The sequence below is a fragment of the Ictidomys tridecemlineatus genome, chromosome 2 (assembly GCF_052094955.1).
Source record: "Ictidomys tridecemlineatus isolate mIctTri1 chromosome 2, mIctTri1.hap1, whole genome shotgun sequence".
NCBI classification, from domain to species: Eukaryota; Metazoa; Chordata; class Mammalia; order Rodentia; family Sciuridae; genus Ictidomys; species Ictidomys tridecemlineatus.
This window is the reverse complement of record NC_135478.1, coordinates 179240067-179259362: the sequence shown is the minus strand read 5'-3', so window position 1 is coordinate 179259362 and position 19296 is coordinate 179240067. Positions and strand designations below refer to the sequence as shown.

General features: G+C 37.0%; 1 protein-coding gene across 1 annotated transcript in view; it reads left to right on the top strand.

The window, feature by feature from the left end:
- Snd1 (staphylococcal nuclease and tudor domain containing 1) overlaps window positions 1-19296 on the top strand; it is a 410467-nt gene that overhangs the window by 179279 nt on the left and 211892 nt on the right. The window contains exon 12 of the mRNA XM_005319414.4: window positions 6379-6479. Within this exon, the coding sequence (XP_005319471.1) occupies window positions 6379-6479 (101 nt within the window). The remainder of the gene's footprint in view (window positions 1-6378; window positions 6480-19296) is intronic.

The window sequence follows — 19296 nt, the reverse complement described above, 5'->3', positions numbered from 1 at the left end:
ATCAAACTATTGAACAGAACATATCTTACATGTGTGGCTTGGAGTACTTAAGCCATGTTTGGTCCAAACTGAAGAGACACACTTGGTACTGAAGACTTGGTACCAAAAGGAAAAAAGAATAAGAAGAAAGAAAGAAAAAGTCTCTAGTGTTGGTTTAATATCTAAATGGTGAGAATTTGCAAATTTTGAAATATATAAGAAATAAGATTAAAATAAATTTCACCCATTTTTATTTTTTATGCTACTATTTTAAATGTGTACATGCAGATCTGATTTGTGATTCATTAAATTTTTGTCATATAATGCTTGTGGAGAAGCAGTTAAGTTTGACATTATCTCCTGAGAGTTGATTAGCTCCCCAGGTGCTTGCATCTGAATAGGTTACTTAGGGGAGGTGAGCTGAGAGCATGTCCAGAGATAGGACCATTAGACTGGCTTCATCAGTAGTAATTTATTTTGAAGGTCTTGCCTACCTAGAGAATGGGTGATTGATGTGTGTTTCAAACTTTTTAAAAATATTTACATTCAAATTTTTAGGATATATTGAGGAGTATAATGTGTTTAAGGTCCTACTAATTCCAAAGCAAATGTAAACTTGGCCTCTCTTTGTTCATTGTCTTCCTCATTTAATAAAGCCAGAAGTATCCTGCCCTAAGTATTTCTAGTTAACCTACTAATTGATATGGTTCATAAAACTCCATTTAATTATCTTTGGTAAATAAAATATCCAGTAAATGTACCTGCAAAATTAATCCATAAAATATCTAAATAAATACTAAATAGTGTGTCATTCTTTAAAATAATCCCTACTTATCTCTAAGTTGGGATGAATATGTATGAGGTACATGTTCTTGTTTGTTGTGATTCCTTAAGGAGAAAAGTACATTTAATTGAGTCTGTCTGCCTAATGATTTCAGGAGTCTAATGATTTAAGTCAACACATATCTTTTTTATGCATATATGTGTGTGTAGGTGTATTTATTTATTTATCTCGTATATACTTATTTAGCATATACTCTGTACCAGGCACTGTTCTAAGAAAATCAGTACATGCTTATCTAAAAATAAATAGCACTTGAATCGAGCTCACTATGAGTCATGCCCTGTTCTAAATGCCTTATGTATATTAATGCTTTTCTTCCTAGCACAGTGAGATGGGAATAGTTGACTATGTGAAATGGAAGCACAGAGATGGCAGGTAACTTTTCCAAGTTCACACAGTTCCTCTGTAGGATTGCTAGGAATCAAACCCTGCAGGCTGGCTGTGCCAGCATATCTGGGCTGTGTAAACTCTTTTGTTTTACTTACTTTTGTTTCCAGGTAGCATCATTTGGATTTAGGCCCAGATGACATTGGCTTCTCTGTATCGGGGTGTATAGAGGCTTTTCATAACTACCTGAAAATTCTGTCATGAGAGTGGGGTCATAAAAGAGCTTATTTCTAAAGGCAAAGTATTTATTACTGTTCTTTGTGAATTTATGATTGGCTGTGTGGAGTCATGGGTGGGATTATGGGGTAATTATGCAAAACAGCCTCACATAACAGCTCTATTTATATTAAAACTAAACCCAGGCTGGGACCTGGAAATACTGTGTTTAGGTGGTTGTTTTTTCCCTACCTCATTTTCAGTGCTTAGGTAGATCACATTTTGGCATTTCATTATCAGCAGCATCAAATTCTGTGAAGTTCTTTGATAGTTTGATATTTTTCTACTCACTATTCATATGAAGAACATTCCTAGATACTCAGAATTTATGTGTAGTGTAAAGCAGTTTGATCATGCTAAACTGCTATCAGACCTTACAAGAGACTAAGATATAAATTTAGTCTTAAGTTACCATATTAGTTCCTCCGAAGGGTTTGTGAAATTGCTTTCAAAGAACAGCCTACAATTGGATGGAATCTGCCTGCCTACTACACAACTTTTTTTTTTTTTTTAACCTCTGAGAACCTCTTTGAGAAACAATTTAAAGAGAAATTATGTATATTTTGCTAGCTTCATTTTTTATGGTACTTGCTTTTATTAAGCATTAGAGCTTCATCACCGTTTCAAAATATTTTTCCTGCCCCCACTCCCGTTCCCTACCACTACACCCAAAGTTTAAATAAATGTGTTTTTTTCTTTTATAAAACAGAATGGTCACCAAGTTGACAGGTGTTCCTTAAAACACCTAATCTTCTCATTTCAAAAGTGTCCTTCAAATTTTATGTTTCAAAGAGTTCCTTATTATGTGTGTGCATTATGCAACAAATATTTACTGCATATCCAGCTACTACTTCGCAAACCCTATGCCACATCTTTCCATGAATAAAAGACGTGGTCTTTCTGCTCATGGTGCTTGCAGTTTGTGTGTTCCAACTCATTGATTAATGTAAGGTGGGAATTACAAAGGTTTTAAAAAAGTACAACATAATACACTGTGTCTGGTTAAGATATCTTTTAGAGTTCTAGACTTAAATGATGTTACAAAGATCCAATATGGAGATCTCATTTTTCAGGTGAAGCTGAACTAAGATGCAAGATGTTATATGACTCATGTATAAGAGAGTGACAGATAAAACCAAACAAGAGCCTAGGGCTCCTTGTGCTCCTGGCTATAAAGAGACTTTGGATTGATCAAGTAGCCTTTTTGTCACATATATGTAAATTACATCATTTCAGGTATATCTTTTACTAAAAAGGGAGGACCATATCTGTATTAATTAGTTTATCCTCTTTTAACTCATGCCATTTCAAATGTTCCCTGCAGGCCTAAAATTCAGGTTATCATTTATTCAGACAGACATTGCTAAGATCTCCAGCCGTTTTAATTGAAACTGTTTAAATTGTGGCTTTTTCAAGTGATTGACAGGTCAGTGATGAATATCTAGTGATGAAAAACTCCAAGGTAGAGGAACAGATCTCAGAATCCACAGGAGAGGGACATAAATGCTAATTACACATTGACTTTAATTCCTGGTTTGTCATAGTTGCCTGCAGGTGTGTATCTTGGCTGTGGGCTCTTCTTAGGGCCTCATTTGTATTTGAGATTTTCTTTAATAATATTGCCTCCACAAAGAGCTCTTTAATCTCTGACTTATTTGCAATTCTCTTTCTCTAGATACAAGGAATAATTAATTGACCAATGAATGTGTTTGTTGTTTCTTTTGTTAATTGAAGATTAAAGTGGAGTTTTTTGTTGTTGTTTGCTTGTTAGGTTTTGTTTTTGTTTTTTCCCATGGATTTCCCTGGAAGACAGTTTGGGGCTGGCACTTCAGATTGACTTTCTGCCCTGGAAGATACACAGATGCTAATGTCTACTACCCATCCTATCTACCACCACCCATGTGGCCTTCTTTGGGTAGAGAGCAAATGTTTCTCTGTGGTGTTTCTGTGCTGGATAGCTGCTGTCAGCCCCTGTGCATGCTGAGGAGGAGGCTTGGCACTGGCAGATGCAGGGTCACCTTGAGATTTACTTAGTTTATTTTCAAACAAGGATTTTTCCCCCCTCTGCTAATAGAATTGAGGGCTTGAGTTTGTTAGATGAATTGTACAAGGATATGTGGACTTTGCTCATCTCCACATATTTATTAAATCCCCACTGAATGTGCAAATTGGACGGACCATAGATATTTGGCCCTGAGATATTTTACATGCCTTGCTTAGCTCATACTTAAGATTTTGTATTTGGTTTCTGCCATGACTCGATAATCCTGTTGCTTTTCTGGCCTCTTCTTACTTCTGTAGGCTAACTGTAGGACCTTGGAATTTTGAAGCATTGTCCTTTTCCCAAACTTCCATGTTCATTTTAAAAATAAGTTTGTAAAGGGAAGATAGCATTCGAGGATTTAATGGGTCAAGTGAGCAGTGTGGCTGAACTTGATGCTTATGTAGCACATCTTTAGGCAGATTGGAGAGAAGTGGGATGGAATTAGAAAAGGATTCTGGATGAAGGCTCAGGCTGTTTGTTCCCAGGTGTGTCTTCAGTGTATGTGTATCTCGGCTATGACCCAAGCCAAACATCAAGGCATACTCCATATGTTTGCTATTAATACTATATACTGATTTCTTTTGATTCATGTTTATCTTTAAAAATATTTCATAAGGAGGGGTTGGGGTTGGGGTTGGGGTTGTGGCTCAGTGGTAGAGCTCTTGCCTAGCATGTTCGAGCCTCTAGGTTTGATCCTCAGCACCACATTAAAAATAAATAAATAAAATAAAGATATTGTGTCCATCTGCATCTAAAAATATATATTAAATTAAAAAAGATTTCATAAGGAAAAAGTATTGTCTACTTTGTCTACATCTGTTTATTTAGTGTATACTAGTAGCAAATAGTTTTTCCATTTTATGCCCCTAACTTCTTATCTGTACACACATCCTTTATTAACTTAAGACCTAAACAATCTTCTAGTTCGTTCTGACCTAACCCACCCCCATCCAAAACTTCCATTGGATTTGCTGTGGTGTTTTGATTAATACACTATGAAACAATTATAAGCATCTTTGTGATGGTCATCTTGTCTCTTTCTCCTCCTCCTCTTTTTTCTCCTCCTCCTCCTCCTCCTCTTCCTCCTCCTCCTCCTTTGGTACCAGGGATTGAACTCAGGTGCACTCTAAACACTGAACCACATCCCCAGCCTTATTTTGTATTTTATTTAGAGACAAGGTCTCACTGAGTTGTTTAGTGCCTCATTATTGCTGAGGCTGGTGATCCTCCTATCTCAGCCTCCAGAGCCACTTCGCCCAGCTGTTGTTATTAATAGTTCTTAATCTGGCCCATGAAAAGGTATGGCACTATGAAATTATATGTAGTTTTCCTGGAGCCAGGTCATATATCTAAATGCAGATCTTCAAAGTTGATGACAATCTAAAAGATTGAAGAACCACTTTAGCATAGTGTCTTGCAAGTCAGGCAGGAATGTAGCAGACCTCTTTTCTGTCAAGGAGAATTTCTATGGAGTTTCAAGTGCTCATATAGTCAGTCATCTTTCCTCTTTTGTTTTTCAACTTTTTTCTTTTTTAAAATGGACTTTATCCATTTTTCCATAAGTTTTACATTTACAGCAAAATTGAGCAGAAAATACAGATTTCCCATATGCCCTTTTCCTCCATATATGAACAGTGTACTACACCAGAGATGAATATTTGTTAGTACTGATGAACTTACATTGATGCATCAGTATCTCCCCAAGTCCATAGGCTTTATGCTTGGTATTGTAACTTCTGTGGAGTTTGACAAATGTATAATAGAATGTATTCACCATTGTAGTATAGGGAATAGTTTCATTGCCCTAAAAATACCCTGTGCTCTACCCATTTATCCCTCCCTCCTCCATTCCCTAGCTACCACTGATCGATTTTTTTTTAAAGAGAGAATTTATATATATATATTAGTTCTTGGTGAACACAACATCTTTCTTTTATTTTTTACGTGGTGCTGAGGATCGAACTCAGCGCCCTGCGAATGCCAGGAGAGTGCTCTACCGCTTGAGCCATGTCCCCAGCCCCACCACTGATCTTTTGACTTACTAGATTCCTCTTTTCTATGTCATATAGTTAGAATCATACTGTAGAAAACTTTTTCAGATTGACTTCTGTTACTTAGTAATAATATATGAGATTCCTCAATGAGTATGTATGGCTCAGTAGCTCATTGCTTTTTAGTACTGGATAATATGCCATTGTCTGGAGGTACCACAATTTATCTATTCATCTATAGGAGAACATCTTGGATGTGTGTAAATTTGACAAGTTATAAACAAAACTGCTGTTAACATCCCTGTACAGATTTTTATATAGACGAATTTTCAGCTCCTTTGGGTGAATTTCCAAGGAGCACCATATTCCTGGATAGAACAGTAAGGGTATGCTTAGTTTTGTGAGAAACCACCAAACTATATTCCTGAGGGGTTCTAACCATTTTGCATTTTGCATTCCCACCAGAAGTAAATGAGATTTTCTGTTGCTTTATTATCTTTATAAAACATTTGTTGCCGGTGATCTGCATTTTGGTCATTCTAACAAGTGTGTAGTGATATTTCATTGCTTAAATTGGCAATTCCCTAAAGACATATGATATGGAGCATCTTTTCCCATGCTTACTTGTCATCTATATGCAATCTTTGGTGAGCCATTCAGATCTTTTGCATTTTTTAATCAGGTTGTTTTAAGAGTTCTTTGAATATTTTGGATAACTATCCCTTATGAAATATGTCTTTTGCAAATACTTTCAGTCTGTTATCTAGCTTTTTTTGTTGTTAAATTTTTTTTGAAAGATCATAAATCCATCAAATTAAACTGTGAGTTGATCTTTCACCATTGTATAAGCATTTGTGGCCACTAATAAACTGGGCTACAGACTTCTAACCCTAATTCCCTTGATTCTTTATTTCCAGGTCAATGTGACAGTGGACTACATTAGACCAGCCAGCCCAGCCACAGAGACAGTTCCTGCCTTTTCAGAACGGACCTGTGCCACTGTCACCATTGGAGGAATGTGAGTGTTCTGGCTGGCATATTCCCAGCTTGTGTCTCAAGTAGCTAGGAGTTCTCTGATCAATCACATCTCTCCTTCCTTTGGCTCTGCTTAACCCAGTGGTTTATAATTATGTGCCTGTGTAGCACTTTATATTTGCAAAGTACTTTATAATCACTCCTTAGCTAATCATATACTTTCATTATTGTTGTTAAAGATTTATTGGGCTCTGTGTAGCTGGCACTATGAAGTACCCATTATTACTATTAATAATGCTATTATTAAGTATCAAGCTGGCCCTAGGTACTGTCCAAAATTGGTTTATGAAATCAAGTTGTAGTCATCATTCCCCTTTAAAAAAAAAGGAGAGGTTAATGGGACATGTTTCTTTGTATAGTGGTATGAAAACAGTAGATGCTAGAGTTATAGTCTCTACCAAACTTCCTATCTCCTGGTTATATTCCAAGGTCTCTTGGTAGCCTGGTTGATGAACAGAATCTTTCAAGGGAGGAGGTATCTGACAGGGGAAGCATGCTGGGCCATGCTTCCACAATAAATATTAAAACAATCAGTCAGTCCCCAGTAGCAATTTTTACTTTGCATAAAATATACCAGCATGGTAATTGTTTCCTTTTCTATTTAACAGTCTTAAGTGTTGTTTGTTACCAAACTGGTATTTTTCTTTTCTTTTAAGGGGGCAGAGTGGAGGGGAAGAAAAGAATAGGTTTCTCATCAAAACAGAGATTGTCTTATTGAAGTCTAATGAAGGCCATTAGGAGAAATGCATCTAGGCTACAGCACTGCCTCTGAAAGGATGAGGATCTTGTAGCTATTTAGCTCCTAGAAACTCTCCTGTCAAGCAGGAGGCTCTTTCCCCTCATCTTGATTTCACATTTGGAAATGAATATTTTTAGCCAGTACCTGCTCTTGTATTTATTAATGTCGTTAATGTTCACACAACAACCAGAGCTTTCATTTTTGCCAGGGGTGCATTATAGGCATTTGATCTCATTACCTTCCCACCATTACAGATGACAGACTTTGTGGGAAGCTGGTTTCTGATAAATCAGATAATATTTTTGTAATGTGAAACAGTAGGCCAGGTTTTGGTTGTTATTCCATCTGTGTGACCTACAATAACGATCTATTACCAATTCCTCACCACTTCTTAGAAGCTGAATGCATGCTCCCTACTGGAGACAGCTGGAACGTTGGTATTCCCCTATAGTAAAAGTTTTATCATCGAAATCAAGGAGTAATCTCAGGAGATTACTACTCTTCCTATGTAATTACTGGGGAAAACAGTCTTATATCTGTAAAAATGCACATGTTTATTTTTGGCAGATGGCCTCTGCCAGTGTTTATTTAACACACTATTGGAATGTATTATCTAATTTAGTTACCACCAAGGTACATTTTGAAAATTAGTTCACATGGCTTAATATCAGATATTCAAGGGAATGTTTTTTGTGTGATGTGAGGGATTCTTAAGTTTTTAGGACAATTTGTGACAGCTGACTTAAAACCCTTTTCCCCAGTGTAGTATTAAGGGTATGCTCTGTGGCATGAAACCTTGGGGTTCAAGTGTATTTCTTCTAACTTGGACTGATATTATTCCTTTTGCCTGTAAAAGGTATCTCTTTGATAGGCTGATTTTATTCCTTTGGCTATATACCCAGAAGTGAGATTTCTAGATCCTATGGTAAATTTATTTTTAGTTCTTGAAGAGTCTCTGTATAGTTCTCCATAAAATGACTGTACTAGTTTATGTCCCCACCAACAGTGCCTATTATCTCTCTTTACATTATTACCAGCTTTTATTACTTTTTGGTTTTTTGATAATGGCTAATCTTCCTAGGATGGGTGATGTTTCCTTGTGGTTTTCATTTGCATTTTCCTGTACTTCTTGGCTATCTATATGTATTCTTTTGAGAAATTCCTGTTCAGATCATTTGCCTATTTTTAAGTTGGATTACTTGTTTTTTATTGTGAGTTTTTTGAGTTCTTTGTATATTCTGGATATTAAAATTTACTGTAGTATTGAAGCCATTCCTCCCTAAACTATTGTCTCCCTGGAAATAGGGAATTTTGTCTCCTTTATTCCCTATTATAGTCCTAGTGTCCAGTGCATGTAGGAGCTCAATTAGTTGAATGACTTAACTGTACTACAAAGAGTCCCTTTTCATGAAGCATAATAGGGGGTCCTTGGGTGTTTCATTAGTAGTTCTCTTTCTTTCTTTTTAAAAATCTAATCAGTACTATAACACTATACCTGATTGTCCTCCTCTTTTATTTGGTTATTGTAAGATGAGGGGGATGGGGAGATTAAAGGTAGGCCACCCACCTCCAGTAAGTGGACCTAAGGGCATGTTTTTTGTATTAAAAATTGACTTTAGAGTTTCTATTTATTTGTTTATTTTTGCCCAAATTTTAAGAATCTTTTTCCTGAGTTTATTTTTTAAAATCAAAATAATACTGTTGAAAGATGAGGTTTTAGTAAATAAGGATATCTGCTAAAAGTCAGCTACCTCACTTAATGGCTAGTTATTTTTAAAAACTTAGTAGGGAAGAAAATTTTTAAAGATATCTCTCAAATATTTTCGTTTCAATGTAATAACGTGTATTCAGATCTCTGACTTATAGCTGGCAAGGATCACCTGTTTGATATCCTAGTGAGCTACGTAACTTTCGGTTTGGCAAAAACACTAAAATTGTAAAACCTTATATTTTTGACATTTGCATCTCTCTCACCTGTTTGTCTCACTCTTATTTATTTTACAGCATTTAAAAGCCATTTGTCTTTATTAAACCTTTATAAGGATGCAAGTGTTTTGTAAACATGTATTTTTGTGTGCCTGTGTTGCAATGATTAATGCAGTATTTAAGTACATAATGAAAATAACAGACACAACCAAAATAAACTAGGAATAAAGCAAATGGCTTATTGGGGGCGTCTAACAAAGGGCACAGGTGTGGTGGAGTGGCTCTCAGTCACTCAAACCGGGATCTGCCAGTAGCATTTGTGTGGATCATTTAATGGAAGGGTTAGTTAAGAGAGCTTCTCTAGTAGACATAGCTTCTCTGAAGGAAGTCCTGTCTAAATCGTGTCTGTACTAATCTGTGGGCTTATATACCATACCTGTCCCACAACCTCCAGGCTTTCCACATCTGCATACTTCTCTGACTGGAAGACTTCCTCTGAAGTGATGATTCTAAAGGAATGAGAAGAAAGGGGAAGATGAGATGATGTCTCCCAGTGGGCTGTTTCAAAGCAGAGTTTTACATGTATATCATACAAAGTGTATGCATTGTCTGTCTCCTCAGTAGGACACAGTATAATCCTGTGTTTCCTCTTGATGAATGGGAGAGAGGCAAGGCTCAGGACCCTGTGGGGCCTCGCTACTGTGACACTGCCTTCAGGAACCCATGTCTACCCTCTGGGGAATCAATGGAAATAAGGTTCATCATTCCTCTGATAGATTAAAATTTTTTTCTTGATTAACTTCACTGTGGAGTTGGCAAGAGTTGTTATCTGTTAATCAAAACAGTTTAAATAAAAAATAAAAAGATCAAACCTTGAGTCGTTTCTTATTCTCTGGCTCCCGGTTTGGGAATTACTTGATCCTTTTAGGCCCAGTTTGTGACATGAAGCTGTCAAGATGGCGCTTCCTGTTAATTACTTTTTATTGTATTTAAGACACTTAAATAACTCTTCTTGTGATTTAGTCTTCTATGTAATTAGCTGCGGTGATTAAAATCTCATTCTTCCATTCTTGCCAGAGTCTTCTTGAGGAGTGAAATTTTCTGGGGTGACCTTTCCCTGTGCTGGACTTCCCAATTACTTTGCGTTCCAATTTGGCAAACCCATATAATCTATTAACTTGCTGCTCATGTCTTTCAAAGAAAAAAAGCATCAGAGGAAAATTTGTTCACATTTAGAAAAAGGCACCTACAAAGTATAACTACAGTCAAGCTTCACACATAACATATCTCCATCCTCATCTCCCCACCTTCATCACTGGAAAACTGTCACATATCCAGAAGATACAGTGACACTAAGCCATTTCTCCCCCCCCCCCCCATGATGTGAAGTTTTCATAGTGGTAGGAATCAACATATTTGGCCTATTTTGGAAAAGTTAAAAGAATGGAACAGAAATGAAACTATGGAAAAGGTACAGTTGGGAAATGCATTTACTGTCTGCACAAAATCACATGCTTTTAGAAAGGTATTTTGTTTTTGGTAACTCTACTGGTTTTCTGACTCCTGCAGCCCTTCTTTATTGATCCATGAGTAGCTGCTGCCCTAACCTTGATGCCTATATGAGTATGGGGCCTTGCTGTCTCAACTACTGTCCAAGTTTTGTGGGGCTTGGAACACCTGAGGTGACCTCTTTGTCTGATGATTGTCACCCAGCAGATTGAACGCCATGTTTATGAACTTCCTTTCTGTGTCTCTGGATTCTTCCTAGAGACACTTGACTTTATTATATTCATATGAGCCAGACTTTTAACCTTTCAAGGAAAAAAACTTCCTTTGCTTTTGCTTTGTCTGGGGTTCTGATTTCAGTGGGTACTTTTATCCAGTAGTTCCAGTTGTGACTGAATCATTGGGTTACCTCTCATCCTTACTCTGCTAGAATAGGCCTGTTTTAATCCCTTTTTTCCCCCATCAGTCACGGTGGGAACAAGTGCCATCTAATTCCCAGCTTTTGGCTTGTGTTCCATAGTTTTGAAGCTTTCTCCTTTCAGCCAAATCTATCTCAGAATTTTCAAATTTTAAAATATACTACTAGAATGGTTTTTAAGCTACAATTAGGAAGAACATATCTTTTTGAGTCTGTTTTTCTTATCTTCTTACCCAGAGAGACCCCAATATCCTAAAGCTTGTCTTTCTTCACTTAAGAGAGAATGGTGACACCATGAGTGGCAGTGACTTGGCCAGATATTAGAATGTGGATGGTAGCTAACCATTTTTCCATAGATTTAGCACTTATACATTATTATATTTAATCAATATGTTGGTGCTGTTTGGTTCTTTTTTCTTGGCAGGGTGGGTATTTTTTGTTTTGTTTTTTTTAAACTCCCTTGTTTTGAAGGGAAAAGGATATATCAGAATAAGATTTTGTTGTCTTACTTTGCCTTGACATTTTTCTTTTCCTTTTCCTTTATCTTCCTTTAACTTTTTTTGAGAATAGAAACAAACTGTTAACTAACCCACTTGCATTTGAAAGAATAGCTTAGGGTGTTCCTTAGAAATGACAGCTTGATTTATGTCCTTATGCTACTCTTCTTATGTTGAGTAGTGGACATATACCTGTCTACAACTCAAAAGACATAAGAAGCATCTGTGGCAGTAAGTGGTTACAATACTTTAAAAGGAAGTAGTTGAATAACTGGGCCTATCTGCTAGTTCAAGTATAGCAATCATTTGAAGAGACTTGTCCCATAAAGCATTGTAAGAAGGAGGCTGGCTGTTGATTCAGTATTGGAGTATTCAGTATTGGAGTCAGGAAAATACTGTTGAGTTTCAGACAAATCTGTCACTTTTGTTCAGATATTTTGTGGCTGTCTATCTATAGAAACCTCATGCTGCTTAATCTAATTTTCTTTTTTTTTTTTTTTTTTTTTTTTTTTTTTTTTTTTTAGAGAGAGAGTGAGAGAGAGGGGGGGGACAGAGAGAGAGAGAGAATTTTAACATTTATTTATTTTTTCTTAGTTCTCGGCGGACACAACATCTTTGTTGGTATGTGGTGCTGCTGAGGATCGAACCCAGGCCACACGCATGCCAGGCGAGCGCGCTACCGCTTGAGCCACATCCCCAGCCCCAAATCTAATTTTCTTAAAACTATTGGTTTCAGATTACAAGTGTCAGTCTAGATCATTGAGGGTCTAGGCCCATATGGGCACTGGAAATACAGTGGTGAACAAAACAAGAAACCAGTTCTACATGTTTAGGGTGTCCTTGCTTGCATTTCATTATTAGCATTTCTTGATTCTAGGGCTGGGAACCTCAGATTTTCTTGTAGATATTCACTGACTTTGCCACTTACAGAATGACATTTTTGCTCTAAGAAACACAAATGACTTGATTTCATCAGTGCATAGAGGATCCATATCCACTCCCCCCTCCCCCCACAGTGCTGGAGATCAAATCAAGGGCCTCATGCATGCCAGGCAATGTACCCTAACCCTGAGCCACACTCTCAGCCTCCAGAGTTTCATTCCTGTTCAGGTTTTGCCAGGGACTTTTGCAGAGATTTTACCATTTAGAAATAGGTTAAAATATAAATGAAAACTAATCCTTCTTACAATTTTATTTTTAGATCGTTCAGTAATTTAACTGTCAGGAGACTAAATGAAATGCTCAAATGACCACTCACTGAAGCGCATCTGTCCTTTTCCTCCACATAGTCCTTGACTCTTTCAGGGTGGAGGAGCCTTGGGAATCAACAAATTGCCGTGGTTCTGATACTGATTCTGGTACCCATAGGCACCCTTACGGTGCCTTCCTTCAAGGCCTAAGCAGATGGCAGCCTGAACACTAACTTCAGGACAGTTTCTGTTTTTGACTTCTTTGGTTTGTTATTATATCCTTCTAAATTGACCACTGTTCTCATTGGTAGAGTGCTTGCCTAGCATGTGTGAGGCCTTGGGTTTAGTCCCTAGCACCACTCACACACAAAATCAACTCTGTTAGAACTTATTAAGTTTTCAGCTTTAAGCAGTATCTGCTTACTATCTTATATGACAGATAAATACTTTTACATATTTGTACTCTTTCACTCTAGAGCCCTCAATTTTGTTATATTATTTTAGTTTAACCAACAGTAAACTTTACAATGTTTAATTAATCTGTTTCTGGTTAACTATGTGCTTCCTATTCTGAATGGTAAGGACATCAGAACATTTGAGCTTTCTTCCTTCTTCCTTTCTCCTATTTTAAAGGCTTAATTTTTTATATTATCAAGATATATAGCATTTATTGTATTTCTCTTCTGTAACCATAATTATCTTCTAAGCTTTGTCTATAAATTCATTCTAAAAATTTAATTCTGCCCCTCCATAGGTGTTATAATATCTAATATATGTTATGAATGTATTAAACTAAGAAGTATGATAGTGATTAAACCTATAGAAAAAAATCTATGATACTAAATCCTCCAAGAAATTTAAAATTAATTTTCTCTTTTTTTTTTCCTTTTCATATTACCTAAGTGCAACAACCACTTAAGTCATTCTTTTTATAATATTTTTTTATTTTACTGACGAATCTTCATTGTTCCCATGCAAGCAGTAAACTTTCTGAATTCCTTCGTGTTTAAAAATGTCATCTTCATTGTCTTCTTCCTCTTCTTTTCAATGTTGGGAATCAAACCCAGGGCCTCACACATACTAGGCAAGCATTCTACCACTAAGCTGTATCTCCAGCCCTTTTTATTTTTTAGTTTGAGACAGAATCTCACTGAGTTGCTGAGGCTGGCTTCAAACTTGTAATCCTCCTGTCTCATAAGCTACTGGTATTACAGATATGCTACCATGCCCAGCTTGGCTATGTTCTTATTCTTTTTTTTTTTTTTTGGTGGGGGGGTTGTTAGGCGGTACCAGGAATTGAACTCAGAGTTACTTAACCACTGAGCCACATCCCCAGCCTGTTTTCATTATTTTGAGATAGGGTGTCATTAAGTGCTGAGGCTGGCTTTGATCTTGTGCTCCTCCTGCCTCTGCTTCCTGAACCTTTGGCCACCATGCCCGGCTTGGTTATATTCCTGATGGTTAGTTTTGTTATAAAATTCTACCTTCAAAATTAGGTTTTTTCCCTGAGAACTCTGAAGTCATTGTCTTCTATTATTTCATCAATGCTTATGAGAAATCCAATTTTCATTTCTGTAAGTGTAGCTTCCTCTCTCCCCCAGGTTTTTAACAAGTTTGCAATTTTCCACATAACTTTGGTTTTTAGACATTTTATCAAATTGTCTCTAGGTGTGTCTTATTTTCCTGCTGCATACCTAGTACATCTTCTTAATTTCAATTTGAACATTTATATCTTCTCCAAAAAAATTTTTTTTTAAATTTTCCTGTTACTCTTACCCAGGGTCACTAGCCACCAAGCCACATATCCAGCCTTTTTTATTTTTTATTTCAAGTAGGGTCTCACTAGGTTGCTTACAGCTGCTTGCTGAATTGCTGAGGCTGGCTTCTTTGAACCTGTGATCTTCTGCCTCAGCCTCCCAAGCTGCTGGGATTACAGGCATATGCCACCACACATGGTCCCTGTTCTTTGTTATAGTCACTCTTTTGCTCATAGAAATTTTACTGGTAGTGTATCTTTTGCTTAAAACCTTTGGATTCATTTTATATTCAAAGAGATGTCTTCAACTAAATCTTACAGGTTTCTTGCTTGGACAGCTAATTGGGCATATTAATTTTACTCATTCCCCCTCTCTTATTCATTCATCTCGCTTATTCATTTAATCACTCATTAATTCATTTTTTATTGTTTTGGTGGGGTGATGCTGGGGATCAAACTCAGGGACTTGCATATGCTAGGCAAGTGATTTACCACTCAGCTATACCTCATTCCTTTTTATCAAAATCTTAGAGAATGCTTGGTTTATACGAGCACTGTTAGGCATTATGAATATATCACTGATTCCAGAACTATAATGATTTCCACTCTCATGAAATTTATAAACAGACCAAATTATATTATTATATCATGTGCATGTTCACTATGTAATGAGGCCCACTATTATGTGTAATTATAATACACCAGTTAAAAATGAGAATGAAAAAAATTTACAGACTATTAATGTAAGATTTCTATTAATCTAGGTCTTTTTATTTTCTTAAATTTCAGCACCGACTTAAATTTTGTCCTTTAATTGTTCTATTTTAATAGCAACTTCTTTTTAGTTTATATAGTATTTTCTTTAATATTTCTGCAAATATTATTTAAAATGAAAAGAAATAATATCCACTTCTATTGTCTGAAATTTTCCTCTTTGATTAAATGTTCTTTTTTTTTTTTTGAGAGAGAGAGAGAGAGAGAGAGTTTTTTAATATTTATTTTTTAGTATTCGGCGGACACAACATCTTTGTTTGTATGTGGTGCTGAGGATCAAACCCGGGCCGCATGCATGCCAGGCAAGCGCGCTACCGCTTGAGCCACATCCCCAGCCCCTAAATGTTTTTTGTTTATTGTGTTCCCCAAAATATTTTTGTGAACCTTCATTTATTCTAATGAAGAAGGTCCAGGCTGCATAAAAGTTGGGTTAAGATGATGGTGTAACTCTGCCGGAACGTAGGGCTGCTTCCCCAGGCCATCTCCATGTGGAAAGGAGGTTGTACCAGAGGCCGGCTTTCTTGGAGGGTGTCTGAACACCGAGGCCTTGAGCAGATGGATCACAGACCCCACTAAAATGGTCCAGGTGAAGGGGCTCCTATGGAGAGCCTGACTGTGCTGCAAGAGTCTCCAGGAATGGGCTATGATGTGCTAGAAGCTGCTGCAAATGCTCTGGCTTCTGCTTTTGCTTAAGGTCACAGTGTCTGTCCAGGGTTCTTTGGTTCATCACCTTCTGTCTGCTTTACCAAAACACACATTTTGGTGATGTGAATTATCTTCTGTGGCACTGATTGTTTGAGAAATAGCATTGGTATAAAGTTGAAGTCATGTTGATTTAAAAATGATATTCTCAAGAACAGAAACAATAAGGACTGTGCTTTCTCATATTTAAAGAAGAACTTTAGCAGTATATGAAAGATTTTTTTTAAATCTATAAATCAAAATTGAGAAACCTATGGCAGTAACTTCCTTTCATGTAAGCTGTAACTTCTTTAGTACCGTCAAGAGTGTTTATGCTTTCCTCTGTGTTATTGCTGACCTGTGGCAGACTGTAAGTATAGTTGGAAAAGATGTGAAAACTTGTCCTCTAGTATTAAAATAATGGATTAATGAAGAAGGTCAAACCCCTGGGTCAGATTTTATGTTTTGATAAAATTGGCCTCTATTAGAAGCTAAAGCCCCATGGTCTCTCATCTCGAAAGGGGAGGAAATAAGAGGGCTCCAGGCTTACAGGCACTTTGCCAGTAGGAAATCCACTGTATGTGCAAGTCCCTGGGCCTAAAAGTTCCATGGGATTTATGTGGTCTAACTGAAACCCTATTTTTTCCCACTACCCTATTTGTTTCAAGTTTCCTGTGAGAAACTCAGGTTTTGTGAGCCATCCCTACAAGTATAGAATAGCAGGCATATCTACTTTACTTGTTCATAATGTAGTATTTCTTGGGTTTTTACCAAGGGTCAGAACCCTCTGCCCTTAGCTACTCTGTGGACATCAGAGGGAGAGCCTGGCTGGCCTGCAGAGCCCTTCTTGGTGTAGTTCCTAATTGATTGTTTCATGATGTCCTTAAAAGCCCACTCTGTGTGGTGCTTTGTATTTGCTAATAAAGGCCTTGGAGCCCTCTTACTTCTTTAGGTTCCTGCTGCCATTTCTCCACCATTGTCACCCCATCTACTTTCTGTCTTTCAGAATTTGACTATTAACACACTTTCTTCTTTTTTTCCACCATCGTTAGGGCTTTTCCATATCTGTCTTTCCCTTATTTCAGTGGGACCTTGTAAAGCATGGCACGTGGACACAGTTCTCAGTTTGCCATTCTGACCTCCTGCAAGCATTCTTTATTTATTTCTTTGGATAGTGCAATTGATGTGATAAGGAGAAGGGACATTTGACATGGTTACCAATATGTCATTTCTCAGCCCCTTTCTTTTTACAATTCCTGTGGTCAGCACAGTAAAAAGTGTAAAGGGAAATAGGAAAGGAGTTTTTATAGATTTTTCTATTTCCCAGTTGTGATGCTGCTTAAAAGAGATTTGCTCCAGTTCATTCTGAGTGATCTTTTAAAAAGTAATAGAAATTGTAGTAACATTTTCCAAAAGGGCAAAAATAGGGGATATTTCCCATTGTTTCATCATGTTAATATAACACTGATTATTTGGGGTCTTCTCCTTTTTTAAGAATTTAATTTAGGAACAAACTAAAAACCTTTGACCCCTTGAGACAAATTGTTGAGATGAAATCCGAGGCAATTTGTTGTTGGATCTTAAGATTCTATGCATATTTTCTAAAAGTAAACTTTGGGAATGAATAAACCTGAGGCAAAACCTTAACTCTGCTATTATTAGATAGCTATGTAATCCTGAACCTTAGTTCATTTTTAGTAAATTAGAGATTCTCATAGTTTACCTCATAGGACTGTTGTGAAGATTAAATATGGCAATGCACTGAAAATGGTTCATATAACAACCAAGTGCTTACATGATTCCCGATTGTCCTCATTTCAGATCTGGTTGTCCATTCTCTCCAATCTCTATTTCTTTTCCCTTAGACTTTTCTCATTCAGATTTTTTCCTTGCCTATTTTATATTCCATTCTTTTATTTATCACTTCCCCCCAGGCTAAGCTTTCAACCTCTGATAGTGCCTCTCATTTCCAGGCTGATCTAGTCATTAACTTAGTATGTTGCCCAAAGTTTAATCAAAAAACAAACAAAATGCCCCATTGGACTATGATTTGAATTTTGGTCTAGTCCTTTTTTTTGTTCCATTGTTAGGTACTTTGGTTTGGATTTATCTCTTCTTTCGCTTTCTCATTTGTCGAGATGGCTAAATCCCATCCATTTCCCCTGTAACTACTTAGTGTATATAAGGAAGTAATGATTGATAGGAACTTACATAAAGGTAGAAGTAATGGCTAGTCATGAGTCATTCTTAATGTTTCAAGAAGCTTCACACACATTTACCTTTCGGTATGCTGTACACTGAGTTACATCTCCATGTCTTCATGTTGCTGTGGCTGGCCTCAAACTTGATTCTTCTGCCTCAGCCGAATAGCTGGGATTATGGGTGCACACCACTATGCCCAGCCACACAGTCTTATTTCTTAATAGAAACAGTTTATTGGATACTTGTCAGTCCAAGAGGTATGCTAGCCACTCACCTAGTTTGCTTGCTCTGGTTAGTGAGCTGGCTGTTTTCTGCATGTGTTTTTGAGGTGGTGTTTAGGCATGGGGCTACTACTTAGTGCTTTAGAGAATGGGAAGCTTTTAGAGTGAGCCTCTCTACTCTGATAGCTTTGTGAATTTTCATGCCTTCTGTTAAATTATGTTTAAAACAAGGAAACAATTAGAACTTGGAGGGAATCAGCAAATATTGGGACCTTAGAGGTGAATGTGCACGGTAGAACCTACGATGTTTAGAGCATGAGTTTTGTAAAGGAACATGGCACTGCCTTCTACAAGATTTCAATGTGAGGTTTTCATGGAACCTTTGGATTTCTGATACTTCTGCTTATATATAAATTGAGGTTCAGCAGACTGTTTCTTGAATGTGCACTTCTATTGTGTTAAAATTGTGATTTATAAGCCATCACATATCAGGTCAGTAGCCAGGAGAGCTATTTTACAGTTCTCATACTATTCCTTCTCCTTAAAAAAAAAAAAAAAAAAAAAAAAAAAAAAAAAAAAACACACACACACACACACAGGAAGCAACTGTGCAATGCATTTTTTTTTCCTGACACCAATTTTTCAGAAATCTCCCTCTGAAATATTTGTGTTCCTTCATAAGTCTCAGTCTGCAGCTATGAAAACTTGAGACCATTGAGTGAGGGCTGACCACAGAGTCTCTGTTAATGGCTTATTGTATTTCAAAGCAAGGAACCCAAACAACCCCTCCTTCTAAGGGAAGGAGAAAATAGGAAATTTCAAGACCCTTAGACCTTTTGCTGGGCCCATTTGTTGCATATACTAGAACTACAAATAATTAAGTGGTTTCT